The sequence below is a fragment of the Ambystoma mexicanum genome, chromosome 2q (genome assembly GCF_040938575.1).
Source record: "Ambystoma mexicanum isolate Mex_15411 chromosome 2q, UKY_AmexF1_1, whole genome shotgun sequence".
In the NCBI taxonomy this organism is placed as follows: Eukaryota; Metazoa; Chordata; class Amphibia; order Caudata; family Ambystomatidae; genus Ambystoma; species Ambystoma mexicanum.
Genome location: NC_090924.1, coordinates 534,299,287 through 534,314,705, shown reverse-complemented (window position 1 = coordinate 534,314,705; position 15,419 = coordinate 534,299,287). Strand labels below are relative to the sequence as shown.

Sequence of the window (15,419 nt, the reverse complement as noted above, 5' to 3'; positions counted from 1 at the left end):
GCTGCAGAAGCCCTGGAAGACCTGGAGGAGGAGAAAACTGCCCAAACACTGGCCCTGCTATTTGAAAGGAGACTGCTGTGTGGAGAAGGGAGATGTACTTCCAGAAGGCAAAACCAGGGGCAGCAGGAGGTTGCCTGACGGTACTTACAGCAGAACCTATCCTCTGGGGCCAGACAGGCGAACCCAGGTACATGAGGGGCAGGAGGTAAGACCCTGACCTCATTGAAACATCCCCCTTGTGGCTCCTACAGCTCCCAAAACATGGAATGCCGATTGGGGAGCCGTGAAGTGGGATCAAAATTATCACAAGTGAATTCTGGGACTGGGAGTCCAAAAGCATACTTTTGAAGATTGCGAACTTTGCGAGAGGGGTCCAAGTCTGGCAGAGGGAGACCCTTGTGAACGGGGTCAGAGCCCGGTAGAGGTCGACCTTGTGAACCTTTGTGAGAGAAACTGGCACCAGAGATAGTGGTCAGGCCCCACGTGGGCACTCATTTGCAGGGCTCTGGCTGGTACCCCCTCTCCCGAATCAGGAGTAACAACAAGTACCAAGAGGCCTTAGGGGAGGCCGGCGTGAGGTGTCAAAGTGGTCATACGAGGGTCAAACCAAACCCCTTGTACAGTTGAAAGTCTTTGACACCTTGTGGAGGCAAACGTGAACCCAACTGAGGGATGCCTGCGAATGGGATCAGAGCCCGGCTGAGGGTGATCCTAGGGTGAAGAGTAATTACCTGACGTGAAGGTTAGCAGAAGGAACTTTTGTTATGTTGTGAATGTCATATCAGGCCCTCTGAAGCAAGAGACTTTGCATGAAAGAGACTTGGACACGGAAGGTCATGATATAGAGGAAAGGAACTGTCCATAAATCCTTCTCTTCTTACAGGGCCTTCCGGCTCCAGATAGACCCGCAACGCACCTGGCAGGCGGTACACGCACTGCAGACACCACTGGGCACTTCTCTGAACAGATAAGCACTCACCTATTGCGGACTTTGGCAACTGACCACCGATGTGCACCTGCAATTTGATATAGGACATACCAAGCTTCAGCAGCTGGCAGAGCCCTCTTAAATACCTATACCGGGTATCTCGATATACAGCTCGGCCATAACAGCTAGAAACCCAGTATAACCCTGGCATCACTATATCATTGCGGCTGCGTTCTACAAGCCCAACACGGATGGCGGGAAGGATCAGAGAGACGTGGGAGAACACAAGCCACTCGGCCCACCATTTGGGCCGCCATGACAAGAAAGGGGTGGGCTCCAAGAAAACAGGTCCAATGGACTCATTTGCCAGCTCCCAGCCTCATGGGTCGACCACACCACCACAAAAACCAATGGACAGCCAACCAGAGCCTCCGGCGGACGAGAGAGTAGACTGATTAATGACAATGGTCCAGAACGGCTTCCTCGCAGTCAACAGTAATTTGGACGAAATTGTGGCGACAATCAGCTCCCTGAAGGCAAGGGTAGACAAGGAAAGCACACGTATCACGGAGGCGGAAAACAGGATCAGTACCAATGAAGATTCGATAACACAGCACAGCCGAGACATCGCCCAGCTGAAAGGAGACCGCCAAAAGACTCTGAATAAATGCGAGGACCTCGAATCTAGGTCCAGAAGGAATAACATCCGCCTAGTCGGGGTGGCAGAAACCTTTGGCAAGGGGTCCATGGAACGCCAGGTGGAAACCCTCCTGAAAACCCTTTTGGGCGCCGACTCCTTCTCAGACCACTTCCTTGTGGAGCGAGCCCACCGCACCCTGGCACCTACCCCCAGACCCGGAGCACCACCCCGTACGATAATAGCCCGTCTCCTCAACTATAGGGACAGGGACGCAATCCTGAGAGTATCCAGGGAAAAAGGCACTCTGCACTACGAGAACAGCAGAATACATATATACCTGGACTTTTCAACCAACGTGCAAACACTAAGAAGGTCCTACGAACCAGTTAAGAGACAACTGAGGCTACGTCGGATCCCCTATGTGCTCATCTTCCCAGCAAAGATGAGAATTCAACTTTGGGGCAGAGCACATTTCTTTGAAAATCCCACGGAAGCCATGGCATATGTTGAAGCCTCCATCCCTCTGCCCCCCAGAGATCGAGCAATATACCAGAATTTGCCATCACAGCCTGTCGAGGAACTGGACGACCCTGCCGGCTGACGGACAACCGTTCGTATTATACCCGTTATAAAGTTCTAAACCAGAGGACGGTGGGGTGGCCCTGACCACCACTTCTTTTAAGCCAGGTTGTGAGCCCCCTCGATCAGCAGCCAAGCGAGTACAGCTTGCACCCCAAGGAGACTTCCAAAAGTTATGGTTAAAAGGATACATCATCTTGTTGGGGTTGATGATGCGGGTTGGGGTGGGAAGGGGAATCGAGAAAGGGTTACTCCTGGCAGTTTGCCAGGCCTGTTTGGGGATGTTACAACTTTAAAATCAGGGAGCTGTTCTATGGCGGGAGCCCAGCACTGCGCAGAGATGCGGCAACGCAACGGACAAACAAGCAATTCCAGATATGGCTATGACACAGGCTAACAAAGGCTTAAATATTAAACTACTATCCTGGAATATCCAGGGGCTTAACAACCCGGTTAAAGCCAGGAAGATCACAGTCTTTATAACGTGACATAACCCTCATATTCTTCTTATACAAGAAACACATACATTAGGTAACGTCAATACCAAATTTCTGCCACGATGGGGACCTCACAGATATCACATGGAATACTCGGCCCAATGTAGGGGAGTTCTCACGCTTATACATCCCAAGCTGTGTTTCAAACATCACTCTAGTAAGATAGACCCACAAGGTAGGTATGCACTGGTTTGGGGGGAATTAGCGGGGCGTCAGATAGTAATAATTAACACGTATGGTCCTAACATAGACGACCCTGAATTCTACTGTACAATACTTGATAAATTGTCTGCATCGGGGAGGCACAAGTAATTTGGGGAGGAGATTTCAACACAATACTCGATCAATCCTTAGACCGCTTGTCGACCACCCCTAGGGCTCCCTCCAAAGCCCCAATAGTTCTGAAACAAATAATGGAACAGACAGACACAATTGATGCATGGCGTACACTATACCCATACGAGCGGAAATTCACCTTCGATTCGTCAGTGCATGATTCCCATTCGCGTATAGACTTCTGGCTTATCCCTTTCTGGAACGGTTTCTGGTTGCGAAATACACCCCTGCACCCTTTCAGACCACTGACCTATAACGCTTGATATCAACCTAAGTGATACCCCATCACCAGCTCGAAGATGGAGGGTGCCCTCCACAATCTTGAGAGACCCCATGTATGTGAAGCCCTTCATACTGAAATTGAGGAATTCCTTGAACTTAATGAGGGGTCGGTGAACACTTATGCTACCCTGTGGGAGACATTCAAGGTCTGCATCCGGGGAGCTATCCTAGGCAAGTCCACCGGTATGTTGAAATCCATGCGAAGGGAACTGGGCATAACCGAAGCAAAAATACACACCTTACAAACCGAATACAGTGCCACACTTAACAAGGAAACCCTATCGAATATCCATATCACACTAAAGGAATTTAACGAAATGGTCAATAGGGAGGTCCTGTACATGACTGCCCCAGCTAAGGCCCACAGATATGGGGAAAGCAATAAGGCTGGCAAATTCTTAGCCAATATGCTTAAAGCCGATAGACATCACACTCCTATCCCAAGTATAAACAGACAACTTTAGGAACAACGGTTAAAAAAAAACAGGACATTAATGCCACATTCGCCGACTTCTACTCTTCCCTATACTCTAACCATGATGTGAAGTCCAGGGAAGACACAATTAGGTACCTAGATGACCTAGACCTCCCAACATTAACTCCCGAGACACGGAACATACTCGATCAACCCATCACAGTTGAGGAACTTGTTGCGGCTATCAAATCATTATCCTCTGGTCGGGCCCCCGGTTCGGACAGCCTGGGCTCCAAATTATATAAATAAATTCAGGATAAATTAGCCCCTTTACTTTTGAAACTGTGGGAGGAAGCTATGGACCGAGGTGCCCTCCCGGAGTCAATGCGTGAAGCAATTATCACAGTCCTCCTGAAACCCCACAGACCAGCACAAGACATGGCCTCTTATAGACCCCTATCCTTAATAAACACTGACGCGAAGATCTTCGCTAAAGTACTGGCCACCAGACTTCTCCCGTATATGCCAACCCTGGTACACCCCGATCAGGCCGGCTTAATCCGAACCAGATCCACGGCCCTAAACCTAAGACGTTTATTTGGCATAATGGCACAGATTGACCCGGGGCGAGGGCGGCTATAGTGGCTTTGGACGCCGAAAAGGCCTTCGACTCAGTTTCTTGGGCATATCTTTTTTTGGTGCTTGAGCAGTTCGGTCTTGGTCAATATTTTGTCAAATGTGTTCTGTTATTATATACACAGCCATCAGCCAGAGTTCTGACCAATAACACCTTGTCCCCCACATTCCTGTTACACAGAGGAACCCGACAGGGCTGCCCCTTTTCTCCCATCCTATTTGCACTTACCATAGAATGAATGGCCGAATGTATCCGTAAGAACCACTAGCACAGAGGACTCAGGGTGACCGGTCCCCCACAGATCATATCACTGTACGCGGACGACACTCTACTGTATGTCCGAAACCCGCAGGAGAATGTGCAACATATAATGACAGATATACACATATTTTCGGATTACTCTGGATACAAAATCAACGTCCCAAAGTCCGAAATATTCCTACTGACCCCGAACGCTGGAGACTTTTCTGGGATAAAGGGGTTTAAGCCCGCTCCTATTCAGGTACGCTATTTGGGAATCATGGTAACCAGGGATAAACAAATACTATGCACACACAACCACGGGGAGCTACTACTAAACCTGACGACCAAGTTCCAGTTGTGGACCAACCTTCCGCTATCCTTATACGGTCGAGTGGCACTACTTAAAATGGTGGTACTTCCCAAACTGCTATACTACTTTAACAACATCCCGCTTTGGCCCGGCAAGACCTTCTTTACAAAACTCCAGTCACTTGCCTCTTCCTTTATTTGGAATGGAAAGATGGCTAGGCTAGGGTGGGCGAAGATGGTGGAACCATTTTCGCAGGGCGGTATCCCCGCCCCTGACTTTGAACTATACTATTTAATAGCACAGGCATAATTTGCGAAACACTAGTTCGACCCGGAGGACACAGCTACCCACATATTCCTGGAAAAACATGCCGCCCGTCCCAATGACATACGCTTCTTTTTTTTTCAACTCTACCTACAAAGACACCTGCCCATTTGACCTGGTACGTACCACCCTACATGCTTGGTCCAGGATATATAAGAGAATTGGCCTATATATAAGAGAATTGGCCTAGAGACCCCATACGACCCAGATCCCCCTATGGAATTTCCCCAGCATCGCCCCTACTTTCGACAGGCCCCCCAGCACTCATGGGATCCAGATAAACTCTTCAAAATGCGGGACATGTTCCCGGGTGGCACATTCTGTGAACTTACAGACTTTATCAATGCGGTGGGCGGGGGCCAGCTTAAACGCTTTCAATTCCACCGAATGAGGGCTGCGTTTGAGCAAGGTGGCCAACATTCCCACTGGAACCCCCAACGCATGAATGTATCAGAGCTGTGGTGTTCACAGATGGTCATGGCAAGGGGGTCTCGATGTTATACTCACTGGTTCAGGCACACTCCACTCCACTCCACTTCACGCAACACAATTAAAGAGACCTGGGAACGTGATACAGGCACCGTGATCGACGACACTAAGTGGTCCCACTATTGTCAACTCACCAAAACTGTCTCAATGAACTCTGGGCTGTGACTGATACAATTCAAAATTTTAAATTAACTGCACTACTCCCCAACCAGATTAGTCAAATTCGTAGAAAACTGTACAGGATCCTGCCCAAAATGCAACGCCCCAGATGCTGGAACGTACCACATGTACTGGTCATGCCCTTTGATTGTAGAGTTCTGGCAGGAGGTGGCGGAGCATCTTGAGGAAATCACTTCGATCCCAGCGACCTTATCCCCCCTAAAATACTTGTTTGGGGATATTGGCAAGGTGAAAGAAACCACAAGGCAACTGTTTAATATCTCATGCCTCATTGCCAAGCGATGTAACCTGAAATGTTGGAAATCCTCAGCGAGACCAACCAGAACCGATTTCCTGAAAGACTTATGTATGGTAAATGATAATAAGGAACTTTTTTGTACTGTCGGTCCCAACACCCTGCCACCCCAAGGACATGTGGACACTACTGCGGCTCTATCTAATGATCTGCTACCCGAGGCTGATATAACCCGTCCACCCTCCCGATGATTTAATGTATTTACCCGTTTGCCTTGTGCATATATGTGACAGAATTATGCCTGTGCCTTAATGCAATGTTTGTATAATGGACCTGCCGTGAAGCAGCTTTCCTAATAAATAAACGTTTAAAAAAAACACAAAGCTGGTAAACCAAGCAGAAGAGGGAGAACCAGAGGGATGCAGGAACGTGGATGCAGCAGATTTCACCTTCTTGTTCTGAGAGGGTCCTGTTCCCCCAAATGCTGAAATGCAGAGGATGTGCAGTGGAAGACATGCAGGAAGGCTGTCTTTCCCCATGTGAGCCTGATTGCTGTGGTTGCTGTGCAGAGAACGTGTCGGAGACTGAGGCGAGGAGCTATTGTCAAGCCGTGGGTCTCAAGAGTGAAAAGGGCTCCTTAAACAAGTGGCTGGACCAGAGACACCTTCAGCAAGGAAGGGTCTGGCTCCCGGAGAAGCCAGAAGCAGTAGAAGTTGTCAGAAGTCAAGGAAGTTGTGCGCTCCATAGAACAAGGTTCGATGAAGCCTGTGAGTGAAACCTGGCCTTCTGATACCTTGCATGAGCACTGCTGGTAACAGTGTCCAGTTTCCTATGCACTCGCATATAGCCAGAAGCGAGCTGAAGTTATTCATTGACGCTTTATTAAGGGAACAATGGAAATGTAGCACTTGCGTGCATCCGTTAATTCCCGTTTGTTAGCGTGAAGTACAAACCCTGCGAAAGACCATTGTTAAACCCTTAAAAGACTGTAAACTATCTGAAGAAGTGGTTGCATGTCATTTATTATGAAGTATAAATGCTGTGAGGACCATTGTTGAACATTTAACATTACTAAGACCATTGTTGAATGTTTAACCTAACAAAACTTCCTGAAGAAGTGGTTGTGTGTGCCTAATTGTGCTTTTCAAAGGAAGACTGAACTCAATCCTTTATTTCACAAGGGCATTCATCTCTTATAAAAGAAGTTAAGCAGTAAAACATTGTGTCTATAATTAAATAGCAGGGCAAGCATTGCCCAAGGCAAGAGTCTCCCCATATTAAGTCTGAAAGCAGCCTTTTCAGAACCAAAAAGCAATCAAACTATTACTGTGAACCTAACAGTTCAACCTTGCCTAAGATACAAGTGTGCAATCATTACCTGAAGCTAAGAGAGTGGTACCAAGGCTTTTGGGTAATTACTATGGGTTATAGTGGGCAGAAAGGTGAAGACAAAGTTGGGAAGAGGGACTTGCTGCTTGTAAAGATTATTTTGAAGTTGACACTTCCAAAGATTGTGCAAGAGAGAGATAAGTAGGTCATAAAGGCAAACCTAGGTTTTTATTGTGGCAGGCAGACAAGAGAGGCAAAGAGGCTGCCCGTTTTGAAGAAAGATATTCAGAGGAAGAGTGCTTTGACTACTTGAAAGTGTTGAAGTACTTTAAAGTGAATCTTGTCAAAACTTGGCTTGAGTCACAGATTACTGAAGCTGAGGTAGTAGTCCAAAGTACTGAAGCTCTGGTAGTGGTACTAAGTACTGAAGCTGTGGTGGTATATCTGATTGTCAGTAGATACAACATTTTAGTGGCTTAAACAAAATGGAGTACTATGAGGCAAAGGAGACTGTTCTCGTGGTAAAATTGAGTAGAAGTGAAGTTGTTGAAGTAGAAGCAGCAGCACTGTGAAATCATCCTGACAAATATACTCACTGCGAATCCTAATCTTGTAACTAATGACATACTAACTGTTAACCAAGAACTGTTCACTGACAGTTGTAGCAGTTGCATTTGTTGTGAAGTGTGGAGAGTCATCTTGGATTACTGAAAATGGTGACAAAGCATTGTGTCTGGCAATACCATTGGTGCTGTTTTGAAAAAGTGGAAAGACCATGCTTCACCAAAAAGAAAAGAATTGGTAGTGTTGGAACTCTGGTTAACAAAACTTTATTTGGACATTGAAACATCAGGCATTGATTTGAGACTACTCAATCTTCATGGATTTTCTTTTCTTTTCCTTATTTGAACATTGGAACATAATTCACTTTTGAATCCTGGGGAAGGGAAATCACCCAGTGTATTGAAAGATTATCAAGAAACTGAATGTTGTTGTTGGTATTTGAATTGCCATATATTTTCTTTTCTATTTAATGTTTAGAGTGAGGGCCAGACATCTTATAGAGTGTTTGGGCAGGGAAATCCTCGGGAGAGCAGGGATAGTGAGGCATTTAATGTTATTTATACCTTAATAAAATGGCACGTTTTACAACAATCATCAAACAGTTGCCCGCCACGCATTGCTCACCCCGCTCACAAAACATGAACATATTTAAAACTGTGCATACAAATATGAAACTCAAACCTTACAGGAATAGAAAGCCAGCGGGGTAGAGCTAATAAAGAAGACATAGAGAATGTAGACAAAAAAAATAGACAAAAAAGACTACAGGCAACAAAATACAGACCTCTTTGTAGAGGAATCATAACATAATGGAGCAATCATTATATACAAAACCAATGCCTTTCACAGTAACTTGGTAGTAGTAAAGGTAAGGTGTCAAATCTTGCATGTATTATAAAATTAAAAATGACAAGCCTGAACTACTATTAGAATATGATGTTGTCAAGAAAAATTGGTATTGAAAATAAAACTTAAATTACGGGCAGATTCTGAGATAAACAATAATAAGGGAGGAAAAGAGATGGATGCAGGGAAAGTCACTGAGTACGATTTTATTTATTTATTTTATTGGTCATTTGTAATTATGAAATTGTGTTTCAAAGAACCCACAAGGCAAAGGGAAGGGAACAGCAGGTATGGAATATGATAACAGAGATGAGCAAAACCTAGATGCGGTCTTACTAGGCCTTGTGAACATTTGGATCGTGCAAGTGCAGAGAGCGAGAAGGTGGATTGGAAGGGGATAAGTGCTAGAGGTTCCACAGAGGGGTGAGCGTCCAGAGACCCAGTTGCAAAGGCAATCGGTAAGTGCCAGGCAGTGACCACCAGATGGCGGAGGGGTCACCAGCCCATACAAAAAGCGCAGGCCTGTGAGACAAGACAGGCCAAGTGGTGCCCGAAGGCAAGTGCAGGTAGAGGGCGGATGCTGCAGGTGATCGGACAAGAGGCCAGGATCCAGAAGGACACATAAGGGCCCAGGCCACCAATCACAGCGACTGAGGGACTTAGCAAGGGAGGGAGAGAGGTAAGGAGGAGGAAAAGAGGAAAGTCTTCAGGTGCTTGCAGAGCTTGAGGAGAACCAGCTCAAGATGGAGAGAGAGGGGGAGACTGTTCCTGAGGAGGGAGCCAGCCGAGGAAAGGGAACGGCCGCCCGTTCTCTGCTTAGAGAAGGCCTGGACAAGCATAGAGTTGGAGCCGGAGGATCAGAGAGCTCCGGAAGAAGAGTATTTGGTAAGAGCAAGTTGCAGATAACATGGTCCCTGGCACCAGACAGCCTTATGGATGATGCAGAGGGTTTTGAATTTGATCCTTGCAGCAACCTGCACAAATTGTCACAATTGTTAAAAATGTGTTCTTCCAATTAAAACTCCAACCAAATATCTCCCCTTCATTCCCAAGGAGACTCACCCCATGAACGTTGGAGCAGTTATTGAACATTCCAGGATTATGGAAATTCCCTCTACTTTGGCTTTTAGACCTACAAAGTCAGAGGCTACAAAGAGTTCAAAACACTTCTGCATTGAATGCCTAGTTTTCGGCCCAAAAATAGTCTGTGTCACCCTTGTGAAGGAGCCTCCACTGGCTCCCAATATGTGCAAGGATTTATTTAAAAGTTCTTTGTCTTATTTATTTATTTTACGAGTGTTGTAAAGCAGGTCATTTAGTAGCACCTTAGAGCATCAACAGCATAGGTCCACTCTACTCCCCCATTACCTGCACCCCTGCCATTTGCAATACTTCTAAGCCAACCTACCTCCAGCCTCCGGGGCAAAATGTAGAGGGGAATGATACTTGCCTTTAAGTGGTCCTCGCCTGTGGAACAACTTGCCCCAAGGAGGATGACAACCCACCCACCTCCTCGTGTAGTTCACAGCGCTCCTCCTTGAAAAGCCTGGACAACAAAATGACTACACCCAGCCCCTTCGTCTGCAAGTTTTATCACCTTGCCCAAACAGTAATGGTTATCAACCCACCCCCACAGAAGTGTTCCCAATTAGTTTGCTGTGGCATCCTAACTGAAAACTGCAAAACCTGCTGCCACTTTAACATCCACGATCCCTATGAGGCAATGCTACACCCAACAAATAGGAAAGAAGCAACTCTGTGCATCAATAGTGGCCTCATACAGTAACCGCATAGGGATGCTCTGAGCTGCCGCATCAGCCCTCTGCATTAACGGACATATGTAACACTCGTCTAAGATGCTGCTTGTTTATCACCAAGAAGTAGTTGAGTCTGCCATGTGCATGCATTGAATTAGCTAAGAATAGAAATTAGGTATATCATATACTGATGGGTGCCTAGAATGGTAGAGCATGTTGCAAGACGTGCGAGCAGGGATCACTGTCTTCTATTTCTATTTTATCTGTGCTAAAATGGCTCTATTGTAGTAAGTTTCCTGTAGCCAAGAAAACCCAAAGAGCCTAGGGAGAAGGAGGAGGAAGGGCTAGGCAGCTCATATAAATGTCATGTTGCCTTCTGTGCCCGCTACTAGGTGACAGTACCGCCCAAAACATGGGCATATGAGAGATTTTAAAATTAGGAGTAATGGAGGCATTTTGAAGATAAATTGAATATTATTCAGTCCTATTTCTGTTGACAGTCTGATGAAGAATGAAATTCAAACATATTTGTCAGCATTTTAGCATTTCACAACAATGAATAAAGATTTCAGAAATCACGATCACAGACTCTTTTAGGAAATAATTCACAATGTTTTGCTTTTCAATGAACATCGCATGAAGCCAATGATAGGAATGAATGTCTCAGTACGGTGGTACATCGAGGCTCTCGCGCGCCCTTGTGTAAATGCACAGGTGTTCACTGACATTTTTTAACGGAATCTTGTGTTGACTTCATATTGTATTTTCCAGAACAGAAATAACCCAATCTGAAGCTAGTTGTTACTGAAACTCTGTTATTTATTTTTGCTTAGATTGGAACAGGTTGGGGCATCTGCTGTCAAAGAGTACTCTTTGGAGAAAGCCATGGAGAAAATGAAATCTGAATGGGCGGAAATATTCTTCACTTTTGTTCGGTACAGGGACTCTGTAAGTGGACATTTTTTGCATTTTCAAATAATTTCTTTTCTCCTTGATCAACTATCTTCAGAAATGGGCCACGTGTATTTGTGCATTCCTACTGCAGATGCTCAGTACGTACTGTATTGAAGAAGAATTTCACTTTCTCTTGCATAAATTCTCCAAAAGACCCTAAATATTTGTCATGCATATGATTTTTCTTTTGCATCAGATTGCTTTTTCATGCATGCCATCTCCAACATATTCCCACATGTATGATTTCCATCAATGACTCGAAGATCCCAGAATGCAATTAAGGGAAGACAGTGTTTTTTCTGTGAAAGGTCACAACTTTCCATGTCAGATTCCTTGCTTCTATTCCCTATCTCTTCAGCGCTAGTAGAGTATGCACTGATGCGTGTGTACATATGCCATACTTTTTATTTTAAGTAGTCTGAGTTTACCTGCACACAGTGTGCCACACTGCAACTTGTGGTCTTATTTAGAAATGTTCTTTTTGTTTGATATCAAAGTGTTCTTTACAATTTCGTAAATAATGTTTCTTTTCTGCATAATCTCGATGCATGCTTTTATGGTCTTTGGTGGACAGGAGCCACTCTTTATGATTACTCACAGATCTTCAGAACAGGGGTTGTGTCTCATACACCCTGTCATTCAAATACAGTCCTTTTCCTTTGTTGAGGCTTCTTCCTTCAACTTTGCCAGGGCTCACAAGGGGTCTCTTTACATACTGAATGCAGAGGTAAGGAATATGGGCCCTGGTTCTGGGCTCCAATTCGCTCCTAATATGCCCAGGTATATCCTGCAGGTACAGCCTCCAGTACGTCTCTGTCCTGCAAGCAAAGGGATAGAAATCATCATTCTCCCTGTTGTAAGACTCGCCGTCCTTCGCAACCGTCTGTGGAAGCTGCGCGCGTGCATGCCTAAGCACGCCTGCTGCTAGGAGGTGCAACCACACACCAAGTTGGTCTCATAAGACCTCCTTTATTCGCGCACTCGATGCATTCACGCACTCGATGCACTCACATTAATAGTGGTCAGCTGACCAAGTAACGCGTGCCGCTGTGTCCCTCACTAAGGTAATCACGGGTGACACCACAGTCCCCAGACTTCTCCCTCCTTCCGTACCCATCCTATCTCGAGGTGGCCCCCAATCCCTGCAGTCCCAGAAGTGCCTTCTGTGGTGAGGAAAGCCCCGTCCCTCTCTGTTCACCACATTCTGTTTTTGTCAGCACACCACTTTGCCGTGGTCACGGCCCACCATCCCATATCAGAACCCATGCATGGCATCTGCGGGCTGATACCAGCAGCATCTCCTGTAGCCTCTGCGGGCTGATGCCAGCAGACTCTGCTGTGGTTGCTGCCATCATCGGTGACGAGGCCCAATCCCTGCAGTACCCACCATGAGAACCCTCCCTACAGCAGAGAGTGGGCATCAGCATTCTGCCAGCACGTCCGCACAGGGATACCCTTTTGCACCCTCTGGTTGGTGCCCTATTACACCTACCGGCTGTGTCAGTGGCAAGAGCTGCAACATCACAGGACATCAAAGGAGAGAGACACTTTTCATTTAGGCAAGGAGGCTTATTTCAAAATGACTAAATGCAGCAAGGTCCAAGGCGTGCCTGCCCTCTAGTGAAAGGTCTGTTGACAAGGGTTGGCCTAATAGCCAATCATCTGCTGTAATTCTGCACCAGAGGTTGAAATTGTCCCTGTGTCTAGCTCAGTTGACTGCTGATGATATGCTTCCCTCCACTTTCCTGGTGAACTTTCACATTAAAGTCCTCTCTGTGCACAGACAAAATCTTCTGATGCTGAACAACATACAACAACCTAGAACTGGCTGGGATATTTGCATTGGATGCATAGATACTGATGACATAGAAGTACTGCAGATCCCATTTGAAGCCTTATTAGGGATGTGGTGGTAACAGTAAATACATATAGTTTTTTCAATTCCTCCTATGTTTAAAATACCTCCTAGTAATGAGTTGTGATTTGATAGGATGGTAATGGCATAGTATATGTAGAAGTTACTGAATGAGGTAAAAAACACATAGTTCACATATGCAGAACATTTGTGTACTCTATGCCATAATTATCTCATACGGTCCCAACTTGTAATAATGTGGTATTTTCAAAGCAGTACATATTTGAAATGTTACATGTTTTTAGCATTAACACTATACTCATAATCAGGCTCTCTAACCTGGCCATGTCCTGTGTAACGTAACACAATAGATTCCCATCTCCAACTAATGTGTTTAATTCACTCTATGCCTCCACAATGTCTATCAAAGGCCTTTTGTATGACCTTATTTGCGCCCAGCAATCCTACTGGAAGAATAGGTTCATGTATTAATCACCCTTTGGTTGATAAAGGACTTATGATGTTCTCCCTGAGACACCCTTGGCGAGTCTCCTCTCATAATTCCTTGTTCCAGAATAACATCTTCACCGAAATACACTAATCTTCTGTTCTGATTTGAGGGTGGCGTGCCAGTTACATTGTATCAACCCTAAGTGGCACACGCTTTAGAACTCAGAAGCTTGGTTTAGATTCTGGTTAAACCTAAGAACTCAAAGGTGTGGTTGGATCAAGGGGTAAAGAGGCTAAAGATTAGTATATTTAAGTTGTTTATGTGAACTGTTTCTAGCTCCCATGTCCTAGAAATGCCCCCTGGTTCCTTCCCGGACCCCTCTCTCCTTTGGGATCACCATGTCACACAACAGTTGCAACACCCATTTTAAGGCGTTTGTGGGGTTCACAGACTCAGCTCACAGCATTTTCTTGGGTACACAGAACCGCAGCTCAAGCCTGTGAATTTGACGGAGTCTGTGTGCATGTGGGAATGAATAAAACAACGTAAACTTAAAAATGCATTAACAACGCTTCTTGGACGTGCTCTATGTCAGAAACTATCACAGAAACAGCCTAGGCAAATAGCTTTTCCCGCACATTGAACACTCCAAAATGGCTGCCCTCCTCGACATGACTTTATGCTTGGCGGCTGACCCCCCCTACCACATTACCCTGGGCACATGGCCCAATCAGGGCACAGACCCTGCAACATGGCTGAAACCAATGCTGGAGAGAGGAACAGAGAATGGTAGGAGGGAGGGAGGGGGAGAGAGAGGGAGAGAGGGAAAGAGGGAGGGAGGGAGGGAGGGAGATGGAGAGAGAGAGAGAGAGGGAGGGAGGGAGGGAGGGAGGGAGAGAGAGAGAGGGAGGGAGAGATAGAGAGCGAGAGAGAGAGAGAGGGAGGGAGAGGGAGGGAGAGAGAACACCACTATTCAGGAGGGAATGTGATAAAGGGGCAGGTGAAAAGTAGCAGCTTTGAGGGGGAACAGAGTGACTCTGTTGAAGGGGACTAAGGAGGCGATTATAGAGGAGAGGTACATGGAAGAGAGTAGTGGCTACAATAGCAGTGAGAATCCTACTTGGAGATAGCAAAATAGAGAGTGTAGAGGAAGAGAAGAGTGTTGTGAGTAGAAGAAAGGAGACAACAGTAGGTTGAGAGAGAGTTAGAAGCTGAAAGACAGGTAACCTCAAGTGAGGCACAGAAGGATTGAAAGCCTAGAGAGGGGAGAAACTTAAACCTCAAACAGATGTTAGAAAAGGGGAGACCCGCTACTGAGACGGCGATGACCGCAAGGTCCAGAAGGACTACATTCAATCAGGGGAGAGTGAAAAGGTGGTTGGAGGAACAGGACAGCATGGCTACACAAGGATGATTCTAGAGTAGACGGGGAATGTCAAGAGCAGGGGAGGATAGGGGGCAAGTGGGGACAGACCTCTCAACCAAACAACACCAGGGCATACTAAACCTCTGAGGTGGCAACCGGAGATACAGCATGGCTGGAAGTAATTATTGTTCCACCTGGGGAC

At 46.1% G+C, this 15,419-nt stretch overlaps 1 protein-coding gene across 1 annotated transcript in view; it reads left to right on the top strand.

The window, feature by feature from the left end:
* The window catches only part of DNAH3 (dynein axonemal heavy chain 3), a 1,861,430-nt gene that overhangs the window by 580,501 nt on the left and 1,265,510 nt on the right, over positions 1-15,419 (top strand). Inside the window, exon 20 of the mRNA XM_069647670.1 lies at positions 11,425-11,539. Coding sequence (XP_069503771.1) covers positions 11,425-11,539 — 115 coding nt within the window. The remainder of the gene's footprint in view (positions 1-11,424; positions 11,540-15,419) is intronic.